This window comes from Anoplophora glabripennis, unplaced genomic scaffold (genome assembly GCF_000390285.2).
Source record: "Anoplophora glabripennis isolate ALB-LARVAE unplaced genomic scaffold, Agla_2.0 scaffold456, whole genome shotgun sequence".
NCBI classification, from domain to species: Eukaryota; Metazoa; Arthropoda; class Insecta; order Coleoptera; family Cerambycidae; genus Anoplophora; species Anoplophora glabripennis.
This window is the reverse complement of record NW_019426021.1, coordinates 265,228-283,442: the sequence shown is the minus strand read 5'-3', so window position 1 is coordinate 283,442 and position 18,215 is coordinate 265,228. Positions and strand designations below refer to the sequence as shown.

General features: G+C 32.0%; 1 protein-coding gene across 1 annotated transcript in view; it reads left to right on the top strand.

Annotated features, from left to right (window-relative positions):
- The window catches only part of LOC108908804 (solute carrier family 2, facilitated glucose transporter member 1), a 127,089-nt gene extending 111,291 nt beyond the window's left edge, over positions 1 to 15,798 (top strand). The window contains exons 3-8 of the mRNA XM_018712943.1: positions 1,911 to 2,046; positions 2,365 to 2,714; positions 2,793 to 3,059; positions 12,393 to 12,605; positions 12,690 to 12,893; positions 15,071 to 15,798. Of these exons, the coding sequence (XP_018568459.1) occupies positions 1,911 to 2,046; positions 2,365 to 2,714; positions 2,793 to 3,059; positions 12,393 to 12,605; positions 12,690 to 12,893; positions 15,071 to 15,214 (1,314 nt within the window). The 3' untranslated portion in view covers positions 15,215 to 15,798. The remainder of the gene's footprint in view (positions 1 to 1,910; positions 2,047 to 2,364; positions 2,715 to 2,792; positions 3,060 to 12,392; positions 12,606 to 12,689; positions 12,894 to 15,070) is intronic.
- Positions 15,799 to 18,215: the final 2,417 nt, after the last annotated feature.

Below are 18,215 nucleotides of genomic sequence, written 5' to 3'. Positions count from 1 at the left end.
TCGGAGACTTGTGCGGGAGAGGAGGCGGCATATTATTATTAAGCAGGCCGCATTTGCGCCCAGGAACGACTTATGTTGGTAGGCCCTAACCACCATTCAGTGCAGGAATGAGGGAAACCTGGAAAACCTCATTAATTAGGGGGGTGGTCAAATGCCAACCGGTGTCAATCTCTCACGTTGACCCAAGCCAAAATTCTTCCACCCTACCATACCTGCACCGAGGGTGCCGTCCAAGCATAGCTAATCTACGGTCTACCGGCTGCGGAAATCGAACCCGGGCAGAAATTTGCACACGATTTAAGGACTGACGCCTTAAACCTTGCGGCTATCGACAGAATATTTATTTAAAAGTAATTTTGAGGTTGTGCAACTTCGTTAAAGTTAAGCTTTATCTCAACTTGTTTGTTACAAATAAAATAACGGGAAGTTACAGAAAAGTACTTAACCACTGGATTCTATGCAAAAATAATAGTATATTATTTAACGAGCGTATAATGTAGGCTATATTACACGAGCCGTAGGCGAGTGTAATATAGCCATTATACGCGAGGCAAATACTATACTTTATCTACGACTTAGTATCCGGTGTTTCAGTTATAAATTTGTATATTTCATCTCCAGTAAATGCCTTTGATTTCTTGGGTTGGTAGCCTTCTGACTGCCTTTTTAATAAACTCGAACTTTTGCGTAAGATTCATATTATGTTTAAGGTTAAGTGTGCTCTTAAGCATGGAATAATGGCTCCACAATGTAGACGATTTACATTTTTTTGTCAATTCCTTGAAATATACTAACAAAGTGTCTTCGGAAAACGAATTTGTGCCAATTTTTAGTCGCCAGTCCATAAAGCTGTTATATACAATTGTGTAATTTTTTCGTGATTTCTCTGGAAGTAATTCCAATGATGCTAATTTAGCGGCTTCACGAATTTCAGGAGGGGTGCATCGAATTTCATTTTCACTGTCAGAATTAACCTGCAAAATTACTGCAAAAGTCAAAAATGTTTTATTTTGCGAAGTGTTGTCAAATCAATTACATTAGTTACCATAGTAACAATAATTCAAGCAAGCTCGATTCTATTTTGTAGCGCGGTCAGAAGCTATAAGGGATACGTATAAAAATTCATATTCCACACCTGTGGAATATGAAACTCATATTCCACGGGTGTGTAATATGAGTTACATTATGTACTTACTATCACAATTATAATGCGTCTATTATTAAATAGTCGTAGATAAAATATTTCTTTACAAATAGAAAATAACAACATAGAAACATATTAAGTGGTTTTTGCCAATCGATTATGCTTTATTAGTACAAAAAGTACGAATTATGGAAAATATAGATGTGTTGAATATAAAAAATTGAATATGTGTATCGAGAAGCAAAATAATAAAGTGTTTGCGATTAGTACAGTACCTACACTAGCAATGTTAAAAAGTAGCAAACAAAAAATTCGGTATATTAAAAACAAATAATGATGAAGGTATATTTACTTTACATACTTGAAAGTGATAAATACTACTATTACTAAATAACTAATATTATCTACTGATTTTACAAATTACGTGAATAACATTTAAATAAGATTTCCTAATCTGTTACATCTGAATTAAGAAACTTATTGTCTACTATGTTTCTATTAAGTTTTAGTGAAACCATTAATTTTGAAAGTATCTATGGGCTTGAATTGCATCAATAATTTTTATATCAGCATTTCCTAGTATTTTATTATCTCATCCAAAAAAAACACTACCATTAAATCCACTTGAAAACCATTAGAGCTAAATATAGTAGACATTAAATTTCATTAGTATATATCAAATTATTTTTTATGATTAATGAAATATACAATTATTTATTTGCGTAATTAAAACATAAGTTCTCATAAATTTATTGCTATTGTCTAGATTATCAAGAATTGGATCTTCAATACGCAAACGAATAGGACGGGTATACAACCAGAACAAGAAACTGTCACTTTGATTTTTTCTATCATGGTATCAATATTTTGCGTTGGAGGCATGATTGGAGGAGCTATTACAGGTAAATATAAAATAACTAATTTATGATTTTTTTCTTACATCACGTATAAATATCACGTATTGTCGTAGGGAGAAATTTCAACAGATTTCAAAAATCGAAAAATATACCTATTTAAGTATAGGGTGTTACATATAAAAAAAGCTGAATCGAGTACCTAACCTTTACAAAATTATAAAATTTATCTAAATAAAAAGTTTTATTTTGCTCTAAAACCGAATCAATAACATCTCAACTTTGTGTGAAAGTTTAGAGCTTTGTCCATCCTGTACATATAAAACATAAAATGTATTGAGCTTACAGATTTCACATATTTTTTAGGTCTCATAGCAGATAGGTTTGGCCGTAAAGGCGGACTTCTCCTCAACAATATTTTCGTCATAATAGCTACAGTCTGTCTGGGAGCAGCTAAATCGGCTTCCTCGTATGAGCTTCTTATATTAGGCAGATTTATAATTGGTATTAATTCTGGATTAAATGCTGGTTTAGCGCCCATGTATTTAGCAGAAATATCTCCAATAAATCTCAGAGGAGCTGTAGGAACGGTATATCAATTGGTTATAACCATTTCCATTCTCATTTCACAAATTCTTGGTCTGGGGTCTATTCTAGGAACGGAAAAATTGTGGCCGACGCTTCTAGCGATAACTATCGTCCCTGCAATCTTCCAGGTGAATAGTTTTTTTAGATTCTTCTACATATTTTCTAAGTGAAATATTACAGCATAATTTCATAATTTTTATTTTTAGATAGTAACCTTGCCATTCTGTCCCGAATCTCCAAAATACTTGCTGTCATCTAGAGGTAAAGAGCTGGAAGCCCAGAAAGCTCTGTCATGGTTGAGAGGTACATTGTCAGTTCACGAAGAAATGGACATGATCAAAGCTGAATCTGAGGCTATGAAACTGGTTCCAAAAGTAACAATGCGTGAGTTACTCACCAACAGCGCCCTCAGGATTCCATTGATTATATCTTTGACTGTTATGTGTGCTCAGCAACTATCTGGAATTAATGCAGTAAGTATTTTTCCTTCCTATACAGTCAGATTGGTATGTCTCTCATAGTTCATAGGGATTTTAAAAGAGTAAAAGGTAAAATCTTGGTTGACCCACAAAAAGTCTTGAGGCATGACTTTAGTTTACTTTTATAAATCACTAGATAAGTGAAATTTTATTAATTTTTACAATAAGGTTTTCTTAATAACAGACTCTCTAATAAACAGACCTGATTTTTCACCAAGACACGAAAATTATGTAAAATTATCTGTTGATAGCGAACAGATGAAACGTCACTGGGTTAATTAATTCCTGGCAATACACTGTCAATTTAAAATTAGTTGTGCTAAGAGAAATTAGACGCTAGATGTATTGCTACAGGGTGTCCCAAACTCGACGCCCCAATGATATTACAGGGTAACAAAAAATGTTACTGAAAATTTGAAGTATGAAGTTCAAGCGGCATGAATTGAAGTGCATTTTGCATCAAAAATTAAAGTTTCAGATATTTCGAAAATTGTGTTGATGACATCATGAAATATTTTTTTCCAGGAACAAGAAGTATTTTACATATATAACCAAAATTATTATAACATATTTTCTATATGTGCACCCCCTGTGGCTAAACATAAATCTAACCGATGCCTAACTTCTTTTATAACTGCGTTCCTCAGCATATTAGGAGTAAGTTCTTTACTGGCATTTCAAATTTTTTCTTTTAAATGTTCTATATTACGTGACATACTTTTATAGACTTTTTTCTTAAGGAAACCCCATAAGAAAAAGTCCAAAGGAGTCATGTCGGGAGATTTTCCGGTCCATTTTATAGGTCCATTTATTTCAATCCATTGTTCCCCAAAACAGTAATTAAATAATCTTGCACAATAAATCTCTCTATGGGGTAGGGCTCCATCGTGCTGGAACCACAAACTCCTTCGCAACTACAAAGGGATGTTTTCGAGAAGTGTTGGGAGTTCTTCTCGCAAGAAACGCAGGTATTGTATACTATTCAACACATCTTCATAAAAGTATGGTCCTATCAGATGACATCCAATGAGACAACACCACACATTCACACCAATGTCCTTGATTTTGTATAGAATGAACAAAGTGTGGATTCTCAATGGACCAATAATGTTATTTTTTTTTTAATTGGTAAATCATTACTTACAAAACGGCTTTCGTCCGTCCAAAGATTACGATGAAGTCAGAAATTTCAGCAGCTACCGTGATTTGTGCAAGGAAACTCAATTTTCATGATGATTCTCAGAATATTGTACCACTTGCGCAGTAGTATAGTCATCTTGAACCCTTTTTCTTATTGATTTTCCCTTTCGAATCGAAAATTTATTTTCATTTTGTCGTAGGTTACTTTCTAGCCTTACAAACATTTTGTGGTCAGGAACGTGACGTTGAGGAAATCTTTTCCTTACAACTGAACAGCGCTTCTAGAATTTTTCTGGGAATCTCCATAAATTAATAACATATAACTTTTTCTGCGTGTGATAGCATTGTTACAAATAATCGAAAAAAAAAAAACACTGAAAACTGCTAACTACCCTGTCTGTAAACACTTGGAAGTGCTAAACAATACTTTGATGACAAGTAAACATTACAATAATGTAATTCGATCAATTGTATTCAAGAGAATGTCCGATCAAGTTATGACATGTAACTTTGACGTTCTAATTATTGTTTTTACTTCTGATCATCTTTTTAATGAAATTTGATAGAGAAATGAAAGTTTATCGGAAAAATATGTTCTTTTTAAAAATGGAAAAATACCTCTTCCTGGAAAAAGATATTTCATAACGTCATCAACACAATTTTCGAAATATTTAAAACTTTAATTTTTGGTGCAAAATGCACTTCAATCCATGCCGCTTGAATACTATACTTCAAATTTTCAGTAATATTTTTAGTTACCCTGTAATATCATTGGGGCATCGAGTTTGGGACATCCTGTATATATTTTGTCTTATTTGTATTCGCATTTTATGGTCTCAACATGGGAAAAGAAGGTGTTTATCTGTTCAAGATAAAATTAATATTATTGCGGCTAGTGAACAATATACTTTAAATATTCGTAATCCCGCGGAAAAGTTTATTCTCGGAAAAACACTGAATATTGAAAAATAAATCTGAAATTCAAAAGAAGAAAGGAAACCTGGAAAAAAAAGAAAATTTACAAAAACTGCTGGTTTGGCCGTTGTTGAAACAGATTTTAATTGGTTCTGTAAGGTACGAGATAATAATAGTCCCATATCTGCACATTTATTAAAAAAGGTATTGGAAGCAGCTGAAAATTTGCAATTTACTGACTTCAAAGCTTCCAGTGGCCAACTAAACGCTTTTTTATGTGCACTTCATACAAAAACATTTGCATTTAAAAATAATGGTGTGCAGGAGACAAGTCTGCTTAAGAAAGACTCATGACACTTTTGTGCTCAAACATGGAAGGAAATAAAAAAAGAGCTGTTGATTATTGGTAAAAGTAAGAAGCCCACATACTTTAAGGGAGCGTATGTGGACAAACCTCCAATAAAAAAGAATGGATGACTGAATATTGTGTCGTCACGTTTACAAAACTTTGATAGCGAATTGAAGAGAGAAAAAAGGTGTCTTATTTCTGTTGCCAAATTTTAATACCATTAATTTAGATTGAACACGTTAAGCGCCAAAGAAAATTTTGATATATTCATCACTAGGTTATTACTATATCCTTATGGTGCCTTTCAAACTAAGCCTTTATCTATCAATAATTTTTACAAATTAAGTCCCTCTGCTACAAAATTTTCAAAAATATAAAACAGGCACCGGTGTCTGCACTGGCCCTGATTAAATTTTGCCTTGCTAGGCCAAAGCAGACACGTTTTGCAGACACATAATCTAAAACGGGGCCAAAACAGAGACATAATTGTTAGCAGACACGTCCGAACCTGCATTTTCTAGCAGGGTATATTATAGTGGCGCGGTAGAAACGAGTGCAGTTGCAGTGCAAAAAGCGCCATAATGAGTAGCAGATCGAAACGTACAATTAGCTAGGGAACAACGCAGCCCAGGTTCTGTTTGGATTGCTTCAATGAAGCACATAATATTACCTTATAATATTGGTATAAGTAAATATTATTTAATTTGTTTTTTTTATTTTACCATTTTTATTTTTGTCATTTCTAAATGGAAGATCAACAACATACGTTGAGTTTCTTTCCACGATTTTGTTTGAATATATGTTTATTTTGGTAATTACATCACCGTGTCTGCTATGGCCCTGTCATAGAACCCCAAAAAAGCAAATCATCAGTGGGCCAAAGCAGACACAAAAGCAGACACGTCATAAAATCAATACACAACCACATACTTCTATACATATACCAAGCACTGCATATCTTTTACATTGAATGACCTTGTTCCCAAAAAGAGGAGATAAAAAGTGTACATGTTGCACTTTGTCAATTTTGCGCAAGCCCGAAAATTTAGCGGATTATTTCAAATGAAATTTAATAACTGATGTACTATTAACAGAGCAAACTTACCAATTATTATTTTATATATCTAATTATACAACTTGTTAATTGTAATTTATGAGAATGTTAGGTAGTAAATGTAAAATAAAATGGGTACAATAAAATGGAATTCAAAAGAGAGTACAAGTGTGTTATCTATATAAAATAGTAAATATNTACCAAGCACTGCATATCTTTTACATTGAATGACCTTGTTCCCAAAAAGAGGGGATAAAAAGTGTACATGTTGCACTTTGTCAATTTTGCGCAAGCCCGAAAATTTAGCGGATTATTTCAAATGAAATTTAATAACTGATGTACTATTAACAGAGCAAAATTACCAATTATTATTTTATATATCTAATTATACAACTTGTTAATGTAATTTATGATAATGTTAGATAGTAAATGCAAAATAAAATGGGTACAATAAAATGGAATTCAAAAGAGAGTACAAGTGTGTTATTTATATAAAATAGTAAACATTTTTTGAAATTTAAAATCCATACATCTTCACAAAAATTCATATAAAAATACGCATTATGTACAAATATACATAAAAATAATAACGAGTTACCTACCTTAACTAACATATATAAATAATAATAAAAATAAATCATATCAATCATATTAACCTGTGTTTCGTGATTCACTGTACCAGATTCAATTTGATTTTCTAATATATGCTAAATATCAAGTCTTATTTTATTAAATATACAATGCAAACCTAGTCAAGATCTTAGAACACATTGAAGCAGTGCCGGTTTTAGATATAAATTGTCCCTAGGTATTATTTTTCAAATAAAATAGCTAATCCAGTTTGTGATCCAAACACAAGTAGGTACATTAATTGTCGTTTCTTTATTTGAACATGATCACGTAAAAACCATGTTTGACCTTTCGCCGTATGTAGAAGATGTGGTATCATATACAGCGGGCTTTGTAACTTCACAGGTTATAAAAATAATTTCTTGTGATATTTACAAAAAATATATAAAGGGAAACTACTAGTCTCCTTTTAATATATAACAGTAAGAGTTCACCATGAAACACGAAGTCTCATGCATTAGCAAAATGTGGAATTTCTAGCTACTGATTGGACACGTAAAATTTACCCTAAATTAATAAAAATCCTCAATCAATAAAACCTTAAGTATCCATAGGGTGTAAAGATATACATTTTTACTTATAAACGAATTTTGTCTTCTTTTTTATTTTTTGCTAGATTCATCTGCTTCATGCCAGTTTGTTCCTCTTTTCTTTAAGTCTTCTGCCACTACTTAGTCCTTGATCCCATGTTTTTTATGGGTCTGCCTCGTTTCCTTTCCTTTTTTTTTGTTTGCCAAATCATTTTCAGCTGCCTTTCTATTCAAATTCATAACCTATCTTCGGAAATGACAATGACGTTAACCGACAAACCGACCAATGGGAAAATGAATTATAGCGCTTGCGTATAATACACAAAGTGCAACACCCCCACTTTTTGGCTTCAATTCCCTTTCAAAATGCTTTGTATATGTATAGAAGTATGTGTACACAACGCGCTTAGGCCTGCCCACGTATAGGGATATTTGCGGATGGGCCAGAGCAGACACTCCACCACAGGAATTGTAGATTGAAAGTGTCTGTTCGGCACATTTGGACAAATACTGAAACAGACACCGATGTCTGCGCTGGCCCAGTGATTAAAATAACGAACAGACACCATGGCGCTTAATGTGTTAAGAACATTCTCACTGATGATGATTTAATAAGTGAAAATCCAAATGATCAGTAATCGAATCGAAACTGAAATTGAAAACAAAAGGAATTTATAACTACCTTAGAGCATATATACTACTGGTATTGTACTGAGATTGTAGCGGAGGTTTAGAGAGAGGGGTGTAGAGTGTATATGCTATCTCTCTCTAACAACATACAATCGCGTGCTGCTAGAGAGAGATAGCATATACCCTCAAAAACCTCTCTCTCTCTAAACCTCCGCTGTCGGCCACTGAGACGCTGCCTCCAATAGTATATGCTCTAAGCTCTAAGGTTTCAAGGTTTCAAAGTATTTCAGACATAAAAGATTAAAAGAGAATTATTTTTTGAGCCCTAACAAGGATATTTCTCAAGTTCTAAATGACAAAGGTTATTTCAAATAAATACTAGATCTTTGGTAGATTATACGTGTATGCATTATCAAATGCTTACTCGTATGTGGGGATCTTATTCTCAATATTTAACATTATTGTTTTTTTTCCATATATTTACTCACATACATAAATTTATGTTTTTTAGTTTTTTTGTGCATTTTGATAATTATGCAATATATCGTATTTTAATATTACTTAAAAAATAAAATGAAACCAGTCCTCTATACAGGGTGATTCAGGTTTAATCTGGATAACTTCAGGAATCGATAGAACATGTTAAAATAATGTTCATTCATGATATAAACTTATTTCCTAAATAGCACCGTTTCGTAGGTAGAGGGCATTGACGTAGGAATTTCATTGAATATCTTAGAAACAAGGCCAAATATAAAAAAAAAACATATATAGTGAATGTCTGGTAGAGAATAGACGTGTTTTGGTGTGTGCCAGCTTAGTTTTACTATATCACCAGAAAAATGTCGAAAGAACGTGCTACAAGAAGCAAAGTGGATTGTGATAAGGAAGATCTTCTTATACAAAGAGCGGTTGAGCAATTACTATCATCCGAGTCTTTTTTGAGTAAATTATGTGAAGCTGTCAGCAAATCTGTGCGGCGTGAGTTCGAAGGCATTATCCAAGGTTATAACCAAGAGGTGAAATCTTTAAAGGATGACTTGTCTGATGCGAAGCTACAAATTGAAAAACTCCAGGATAAAGTTGAATTTAATGCTAAAACTAACAATCTACGTATCTATGGTGTACCTGAATCCAGGGGTGAGAGACGAAATCAAATATATATTCGAAGAAGAAAAACTTGAAAGGAACAAGTGTTTCAATTAGAGAAGATCTAACTTCCAGCAGAGTCACAATATTGAAGGAGGCAATTGCTAAATATGGTCACAAAAATGTGTGGACATATAACGGATCAGTTAAGGTAAAAACTGGCAATTTGATCAAAAAAGTTATGTCTCTGAGTGATATGGATTAATAAATTAATAGCTACTGATATGGCAGCACCTTTTCTACCTTCTTCTTGGTTCGACAGTCGAACTTTTCTTATATATTACATTTTTTTTTTGTTTTTTATTTTTATTTACTGCCTTTATTTCTGTTCATCTTACAAAAAACTAATATTTCTTTCAAATTATATTTAGATACGATATTTACCTTAGGAATAGTAATATTATAATACATGTTAATTTCGCATTTGAATATTTGTTCTTTGCTTCCCAAATTCTTTGCGTTCAAAGAATATCTCTTAAACTCAAGTATTGATGTTTTTTGCTTAACGGAAACTAGGTTAAATTCTAACCTATTTATTGGAGATTGATGGATATAAGCTGGTTAGAACTGATAGGCAATCCAGAGGCGGAGGTGTGGCTTTTTATTTACGAAATAATATTAACTTTGAAATTATTGAAACAAATCTTAGTATTGAACAACTTTGGATCTCTGTCAAACTTAATGGCAAATGTTATGCTTTTGGCGTATTTTACAGACCTCCAAAGATGAAATATAAATTTTTTGTTGATGCTCTTGAGGTATCCATTTCATTATGCATGCAAACTGTTGAGGACATTTATTGTCTGGGTGATATCAATATTGACTTGTTCAAAATTGATGAACCATCCACTGTTTACCTCAATACTATGATTGAATCTCTAGATGTTCACCAAATTGTAAGTCAGGCGACTCATGTAACTAATACTTCTGCTTCCCTTATAGATATAATTCTGACCTCGGACATTAAATGTACTATTGCTGATGTAGGTGGGTTAAACTTGTCGAACCATGATATGATTAGTTTTCTTGTTAACTTGGCTCCCTCTAAAATTGAACCATTTTTGTATACGTTTAGAAGTTGGAATAATTATAACGAAATTGCTTTTAATAATGATTTAACTAATTTAACTTTAGAAAATATATTTCACATCAGCCATATTAATGATAAAGTAAACTATCTAAATAAAAAATTGCTAATGCTATATGACAAGCATTTCCCATTAAGAACGGTCCGCATCACAAGAAAGTGTTGTCCATGGCTAACTGATAATATAAAGTTACTCATGAATTTACGGGACAAAGCTAAGGCTAAATTTAAAAGAACCAAACTACCGACTGATTGGGATTATTATAAAGACCTACGTAATTACACAAATCATTCTGTCACCAATGAAAAGAAAGCATATTTTGATCATATATCTAATAATTATTCTACTAAGGATTTATGGAAAAAATTGAAGTTGTTAAACGTCAAACATCAAAAAAGTGCTTCTCTTCCATCTCATCTCAATAATGCAGATAGTATTAATAATTATTTTATTGATAGTATACCTAACATGCAGCTTACTGACAATGATATAGTTAATTACTATTTAAGTAAAGTGAGGACTCATCCTAGATTTTCTTTTAAGCTTGTCAATGAAACTGACATACGTTCAATTATCGGTCAGATTAGGTCTAATGCAGTTGGTGGTGATGGTTTTGGTATAAATTTTATTAAAATATGTTGTCCCTATATTTTGCCGGTTATTGTTAATATTGTTAACTCTGTATTTCTAGAATCGCAATTTCCCTCTTTATGGAAAGAGGCGTTGGTCATACCCTTACCAAAAGTAAATAATCCTAGTGAATGGAAGGATCTTAGACCTATAAGTATATTGTCTTGCTTGTCAAAAATAGTCGAAAAAGTCATGGAGAAACAACTTCGTAGCTTCATTGATATTAATGATATTTTGCCTTTTGAGCAATCGGGTTTTCGCCCAGGGTTTAGCTGTACCACAGCGCTACTGAATATTACAGATGACATAATTAGAGCCACAGATGTAGATTTGATGACGGTATTGGTGCTTTTTGACTTCAGCAAGGCCTTTGACACGGTTAATCATGCAGTGTTGTTGGTCTTGCTGAAGTCAATTGGACTAGACGATGGAAGTCTGCAACTGTTCGAAAGCTATTTAACTGGACGTAGTCAGGTTGTTAAGCTAGGAAGTGCTGTTTCTCAGCGAAGACAACTGCACTGTGGGGTACCACAGGGGTCCATTCTGGGACCCTTATTATTCAGTTTGTATACAGCTTCTTTTCCTATTTTTTTAAAATATTCTAAAATTCACATGTATGCAGATGACACACAAATTTATTATTCTTTTCCTAAAAATGATTACGAATTAGCCAAAAATCGTCTAAACGAGGATCTAAAGATTTTATGTACAATATCGGAGCAGCACAATCTGTTGCTGAATCCTACAAAATCTGCTATGCTAATTTTTGGTAATAGAAATATGAGAAACACACTTAGGGATACTTTTAATCTAGAAATAGGTGGGCAACAAATAACAGCTTCAGAAACGGCTAAAAATTTAGGTGTTATTTTAGACAGCACTCTTAGGTACCGTCAAGTTTCTAAATATATACAGAGGGCATATGGAGCTTTAAGATGTTTGTATCCCCATAGAGGATATTTAAATGTTGCCACCAAAAAGATGTTGTGTGAGAGTTTGGTTCTTTCACAATTTAATTACTGTTCTCAATTATATGGACCTTCTTGGTTAGAGATAATAATTCGTTGTTTATCGTTACAGTATTAGTATCATAGTTATAGAAAGAAATAAATAATCTTGATATCAACTTTGTTCTTCTAGAAAAATTTAAATGATATTATTATATCAGCAATACAAAACTGATTTTTTTATAAACAAACCAATTCTTTTTAGGTAATGTTCTTCTCTAAGTCAATATTCGAAATGTCTGGATTATCTGGAGATCAGTCCTCATATGCTACTTTGGCAATGGGTGGAATCAATGTCCTGATGACGATTGTTTCACTGTTCTTAGTGGAAAAGGCTGGCAGAAAAACTCTCTTACTTATCGGCTTTGGCGGCATGGCTATAGATACAGCCCTTCTTACAATTTGTATGATATTTGCGGTAAGTTTATTATTTTATTTGATAGATGAAAAAACAATGTTTTAAAGAATTAAATATCAGTCTATAATATTTTCCTACTTTCAGACTGGTAACCTAGCAGTCAGCGTCATCTGCGTCATCCTCGTCTTGGTTTATGTAATTATGTTTGCCACTGGTCCAGGATCTATTCCGTGGTTCCTCGTTTCCGAACTCTTTAATCAAGCTGCAAGGCCGACTGCTGCATCATTAGCCGTGTTTGTAAATTGGACAGCTAACTTTTTGGTTGGACTGGCTTTCCTACCTCTTAAGGTATGCGTAAATAATTTTTTCAGCTATTTCCAAAAATGCACAAATATTTTATGTCACTTCAGAATGTTTTCGAAAAAGGTAACGCAGATTGCAAATAAGTGGCAAAATTACATGTTTCCACTTTTTTTTACTGCCCATGAAAATCTAGACGACCTATCGGAAAATTAGTTATTTTATGTTGTAGGCAATTAAATTACCTACAATTTAAGGTACCTATTGTCATATTTCACCAATTTGTTAACTATAAATATAGGTCAAACGCGAAAAAATCAGTTTTCGAAAATTGCGCATTATTATTGCAAAAAGCGATGGATGTTGATGAAATTTATGGAAGAGATCGACGGTCAATCCGATGACCAACATGTGTGCCAAAGGTCGATTCGAACTAATTATTTACTAACCAAACGATAATTGTAGGAGTTAATGTCGTAGATATACAGGGTGATTCGTATAAGTACCGTCATATAGCAGGGGCCTGCAGGGAACCCAAAATATGATGATTTAACACAACTTACGATTATACTAAGCATCCCTTGAAAGTTATAGGCCTTGAAAGTGAGGTTTCAAATTTCGAAAAAAATCAATATCTCAGTTATACTTGAACTTAGAAAAAACAAATTTGGTATACGATGTGAGTGTACCAAGAGTATTAATCGACAGTAAGTAGAGTTGAATTGAAGCATTTTAAAGGGTTGATTAAAATGTGACAGAATTTTTTATCCCGTTGGAGGAAAATTATTACTTTATTTTATGAGGAATTTAATTCTAAAACTTTTCTTACTCTTGTTAGTTTTAAAAAAACTGTTTTTTCAACAAAAACACGATACACATATTGTAGCTGTGTTATTTAAAATCATCGAAAATTCAAAAGCTGGCTATGAATTTAAACGTCAAACTTGACGATTAGGACATAATTTGGAATAAAAATAATTTAATAGAAAAACATCTTAAACAGAAATAACGTACAATTTGCACTGATAAGTTATAGAAATTGTCCAAAATGATCGTTTTTTCTCAGGCATAAATTTATTCTTCGTCAAAAATTGAAGTCTACTCTATCCAATAATTGCTGACGTATCGATTCTTATGAGAAACACCCTGTATATTCCTATTCGAAAATTTAAAAAAATTTGAAATTAAGTTGCCGTTTACAACAAAGTAGGATGTGCAAAACAGCATAATAAACAAATTGTCCCAGGGTCACGCCAAAGCCGCTCGGGAATTCGCTCTTTTTGCATTAAATAGAGCTTATTATTATTACGTTAATTATTTTAAAAGATATCACCTATACCTCTTTGTTCCCAAGATAACGTTAATTGTTAATTAACTATTGTACATATCGGACCGGGATTTTACAGTCAATTATAGAAAGTTTTGCATTGATAGTTCATGTAATAAACGCGCTAGCAGCAATAAAAGTTAACGTTAGATAATGAACAGTCTGCACGCACGAGGAGCGCCTGGCGCGTGAAGGCCGCTCCCGTTAGGCGCGAGGTTTTTGTCTTGAACGTTTCAAATTTGGTTCGGTCTCTATATCTCGAGAACCGCTCGATCAATTTTCATGATTTGTTTTTGATTTTAGGTATCTCCTCGAGACGAGTACAATACCGACATAAAATGTATATATTATCGGTATTAGTCCGTCGCAAATTAAACATTAAATAATTAATTAATTAATTTAATAAATTAAATTCTACTTATGACTGAATAATACCTATAAATATTTATTTCTCATGTTTAATTTTTTTGCAGAATATGTATCTCTTAAAAATTATAAGGGGATAGGGACAGTAAAAAAATTCAAAGCAATAAGGATTTATATTTATAAAAATTAAAATTTTTATTCTTATTATAAAAACTTTGATTTACTATTATTCAATTCCACTTTTTTGGCAGGAATTAATTCATCGCCATCTTCTTCATCTTATATGAAATTTGTTCAAAAATGAAATTTTACAAATTTTTTATTCATTAAAAATTGACCATTATTTACAAAAAACTTCCAAAATCTCATAGTTTGACCACAGACAATATACCTTGGCTCATATTGTCTGTAGTGTGACAGAGAACTAATCTCAAAGAAGCTACTTCGCCATCATTATTCTACCTAATCTAAATTTATGGCACCTTTTGGTAGACGTATACGTATGCGTATATAATTTTCTTTTATTTTTTAGGATGCTATGGGTTCTTACGTGTTTCTCATTTTCGTTGTCCTGCAAGTTCTATTCTTGATCTTTATCTACAAGAAAGTTCCGGAAACGAAAAATAAAACTTTAGAAGAAATATCAGCCATGTTTAGACAACAGTCTTATCAATAAAAGTAGATCTTTTACCTAGTAACAGTATTGTAAGAGAATTTTAAAAAACGATATCCTCAATCTGTATATAAGTGTTGCGACTGAAAACAAAGAATATTTATTTTTTATTAATAGATATTAATATAAGCCAGTCGATATGTATTTAAGCTAAATAATAAGGTTATATAATTAGGAAAATAATACTTTTCAATAATTTATTTTCCGCTCTCTTAAATATTTGCCTGAATCTCAAATTAATTTTCTAATTATATAACCAAAACGGGTGTTCAGACAGTTGCACCTAAATCTATTTTATCATGTATGAGCTATAAACATTTTAGTTAAAAATCTTGATGTACCTAACAATCATTCTTCATCAGTGTGACTCAAATATTATAAAATGTGTTCCATGTTTATGTGTAATATATGTATGCTGTTCGTCATATCTTGTACAGGTAATATTTTAAGCAATTACTTTACCTAGTCTGAGAATATTATTTCAATAATATACAAGCAAATAATTCTATTTTGTGTTGCTATATTGTTCATGTAGTTTAGGTTTGAACATATTGTTTGTATTTATTTAAATAAAGAGATGTTTTTAATAAAAACCAAATTTATTTTAAATATAATTAAATTACAAGGTATCTACGCGGTATAAACGTCATAAGTTCAATATGCAACTGAATATTGCAAAGTAAACGCAAAAGTCTTATGCTATGCAGTCCTAAGGTCTATCATTGCAAAGATATTAAGAATAGCCTAAAGTTTTTCCTTGTATGTGTGCATTGGCGTAACTTACCAATATTGGGTCTGTGTGCATATATGTATACATTACCGGGCCCCAATCCCTTCATGATAAAAATAAAAAAAGATACATTTGAAATTTAATTTTAATATTATATTTTCTTCCAAAAAATGTTGTAAATAAAATATATAACCTATTTATAAACAAAAACAGACAGAACAATAAAATAAACATTTTAACCCAACATACGTAATACATAATATCTAAATGGAATGAAGTATAAAAAATACGTTTATTTATTCTAAATTATTTAAATTGAAACTTTTCTAGCTTTAATATTTGCAGTGAGTCATTATTTAATTTACATCAATTGACCTAGCAATATCATTTTCTATCGAGATTATACGCAAATAGTTTTTTATAAGTTTAAGTTTTGAAAATGACCTTTCGGCACTTGCAACTCACAGGTATTGTTAAAAATAATAAAAATGTATATACTTCACTAGTGGACGGTAACAATGTGTCACAATCTACAGTTGCTGTTTTCGCTAAATCGTTGCTAAAATGTTGTTAAGTATGGCAAAAACGCCCGTCTAAACAATAAAATTTCTTGAACAAAAGAAGTCGATAAATCCTCTGGATACTGAAGCGCTAACTCCTCGGTTAATTTGACTAATTCTTGATCATTCACAGTCTTCAATGTGGTCGGAAATATAAGCAGAAATTGTTGATAAATGCCCTGTATTCCTTGAAATCTTTGTTTTAATTGACCAATTATTGCATCCAAACTGGAATAAAAAAACTGTTGTCTTAAAATTATTTTCTGTGTCTATTGGTATTGAGTCTGGCGTTAATTCATCAAAATGTTTTTTTAATTTTTCGCAACTGTTTGTTATGAAAACAGGGTTAATTCCCCATTGTTTCGCTAAATTAATATCTTCAGTTTTCACACTTTCGAAATTATTTCGGAGATTCATCATTTCATTAAAACTAGTTTCTAAGATCAAAATTGATAAATGTGAGTTTTCCATTGTAACTTATTTTAGAAATAAGAAAAGTGAATTATTTCTTAAGTTTTACCTTTCATAAAAACTGTTAAATTTAAACATAATAAATATAAATTACAAAATAAAACTTTTTTATATACAATACTTACATATCACAATTACAGGAAAATTCAACCATGTTATACTATCCATATCCAAAACATATTAGGATTTTGTCAAATCCTAATATGTTTTCATAGATAAATTCCACTTTTTTAAAAAACAAATTTTAAAGACCAAATACAAAACAACGTAACAAACAGGTATTATTAAATCTAACTATTTCAGGACATATGACTGAAGTTTTTATTTTATTAATTTTGTTATCAATATTTTTTAAAATTTAGAACTAGCATCATCTATCTTAGGTATCCAATCTAAGCTTAGGTATAAGATGAATGAATTTCAGTTACACGCCGAGATACAAATGATTTAAAAAGTTTGGCTATGTCCGGATCCAATATATGTCACGTTGTGATAAATATGGACGAGTAGAACAGCAATACAAAGCTCCAGTTGTGGGGTAGTTTGAGGATTTCGGATAGATACAACACGAGCCTTCGTACAATACAGAGAGACATGTACATTTCCGCAGTGATCCATTGATTTTAAATAAATTTAGGCTCCTTATGCCTCATCACTTGCATCACAGAAACCATGTAATTCTATTTTGTTCGGATTTAAATGTAATAACCTTCGATCGAATAAAATATCATTGAGAACAGGTAGTTGTGTTTTGAAGGTATTCCAACGAGTATAGAATTCTTCAGTTACGGATTCATTCCAATGACCCTTTGATTTCTATAATTCTTGTATAAGTAACTTAGCTATTACTAGTACAAGCTTAAGCAATCTCAAGGGGTCAAATATTTTAGCCACTTCAAAAAATATAATTCTTTTGGTGACTTTTGTTTCATCAGATGGTTTTACAGAGTAGATTATAGCATTCTGAGTGGAGTTCCAATGAACTCCTAAAGTTTTAAGTGTCGTATCTTCACCTCTTTGCAAACTGCAAATTAATGATATGATCCGGTATAGTCTGTAAAACTTCACTGGTATTGGAGGCGCATTGACGCAAATTAAATCCTCCTGAATTTAAAAGAGTAGTTAACTCTTCTATTAACAGTGTAACTTCTTCCACGGTGTCGGCGCCGGTTAAGAGATCATCGACGTATAAATCATGATGTAGCGCAGTTGATGCCCGAGGATATTTATTTTCCTCGTCAAT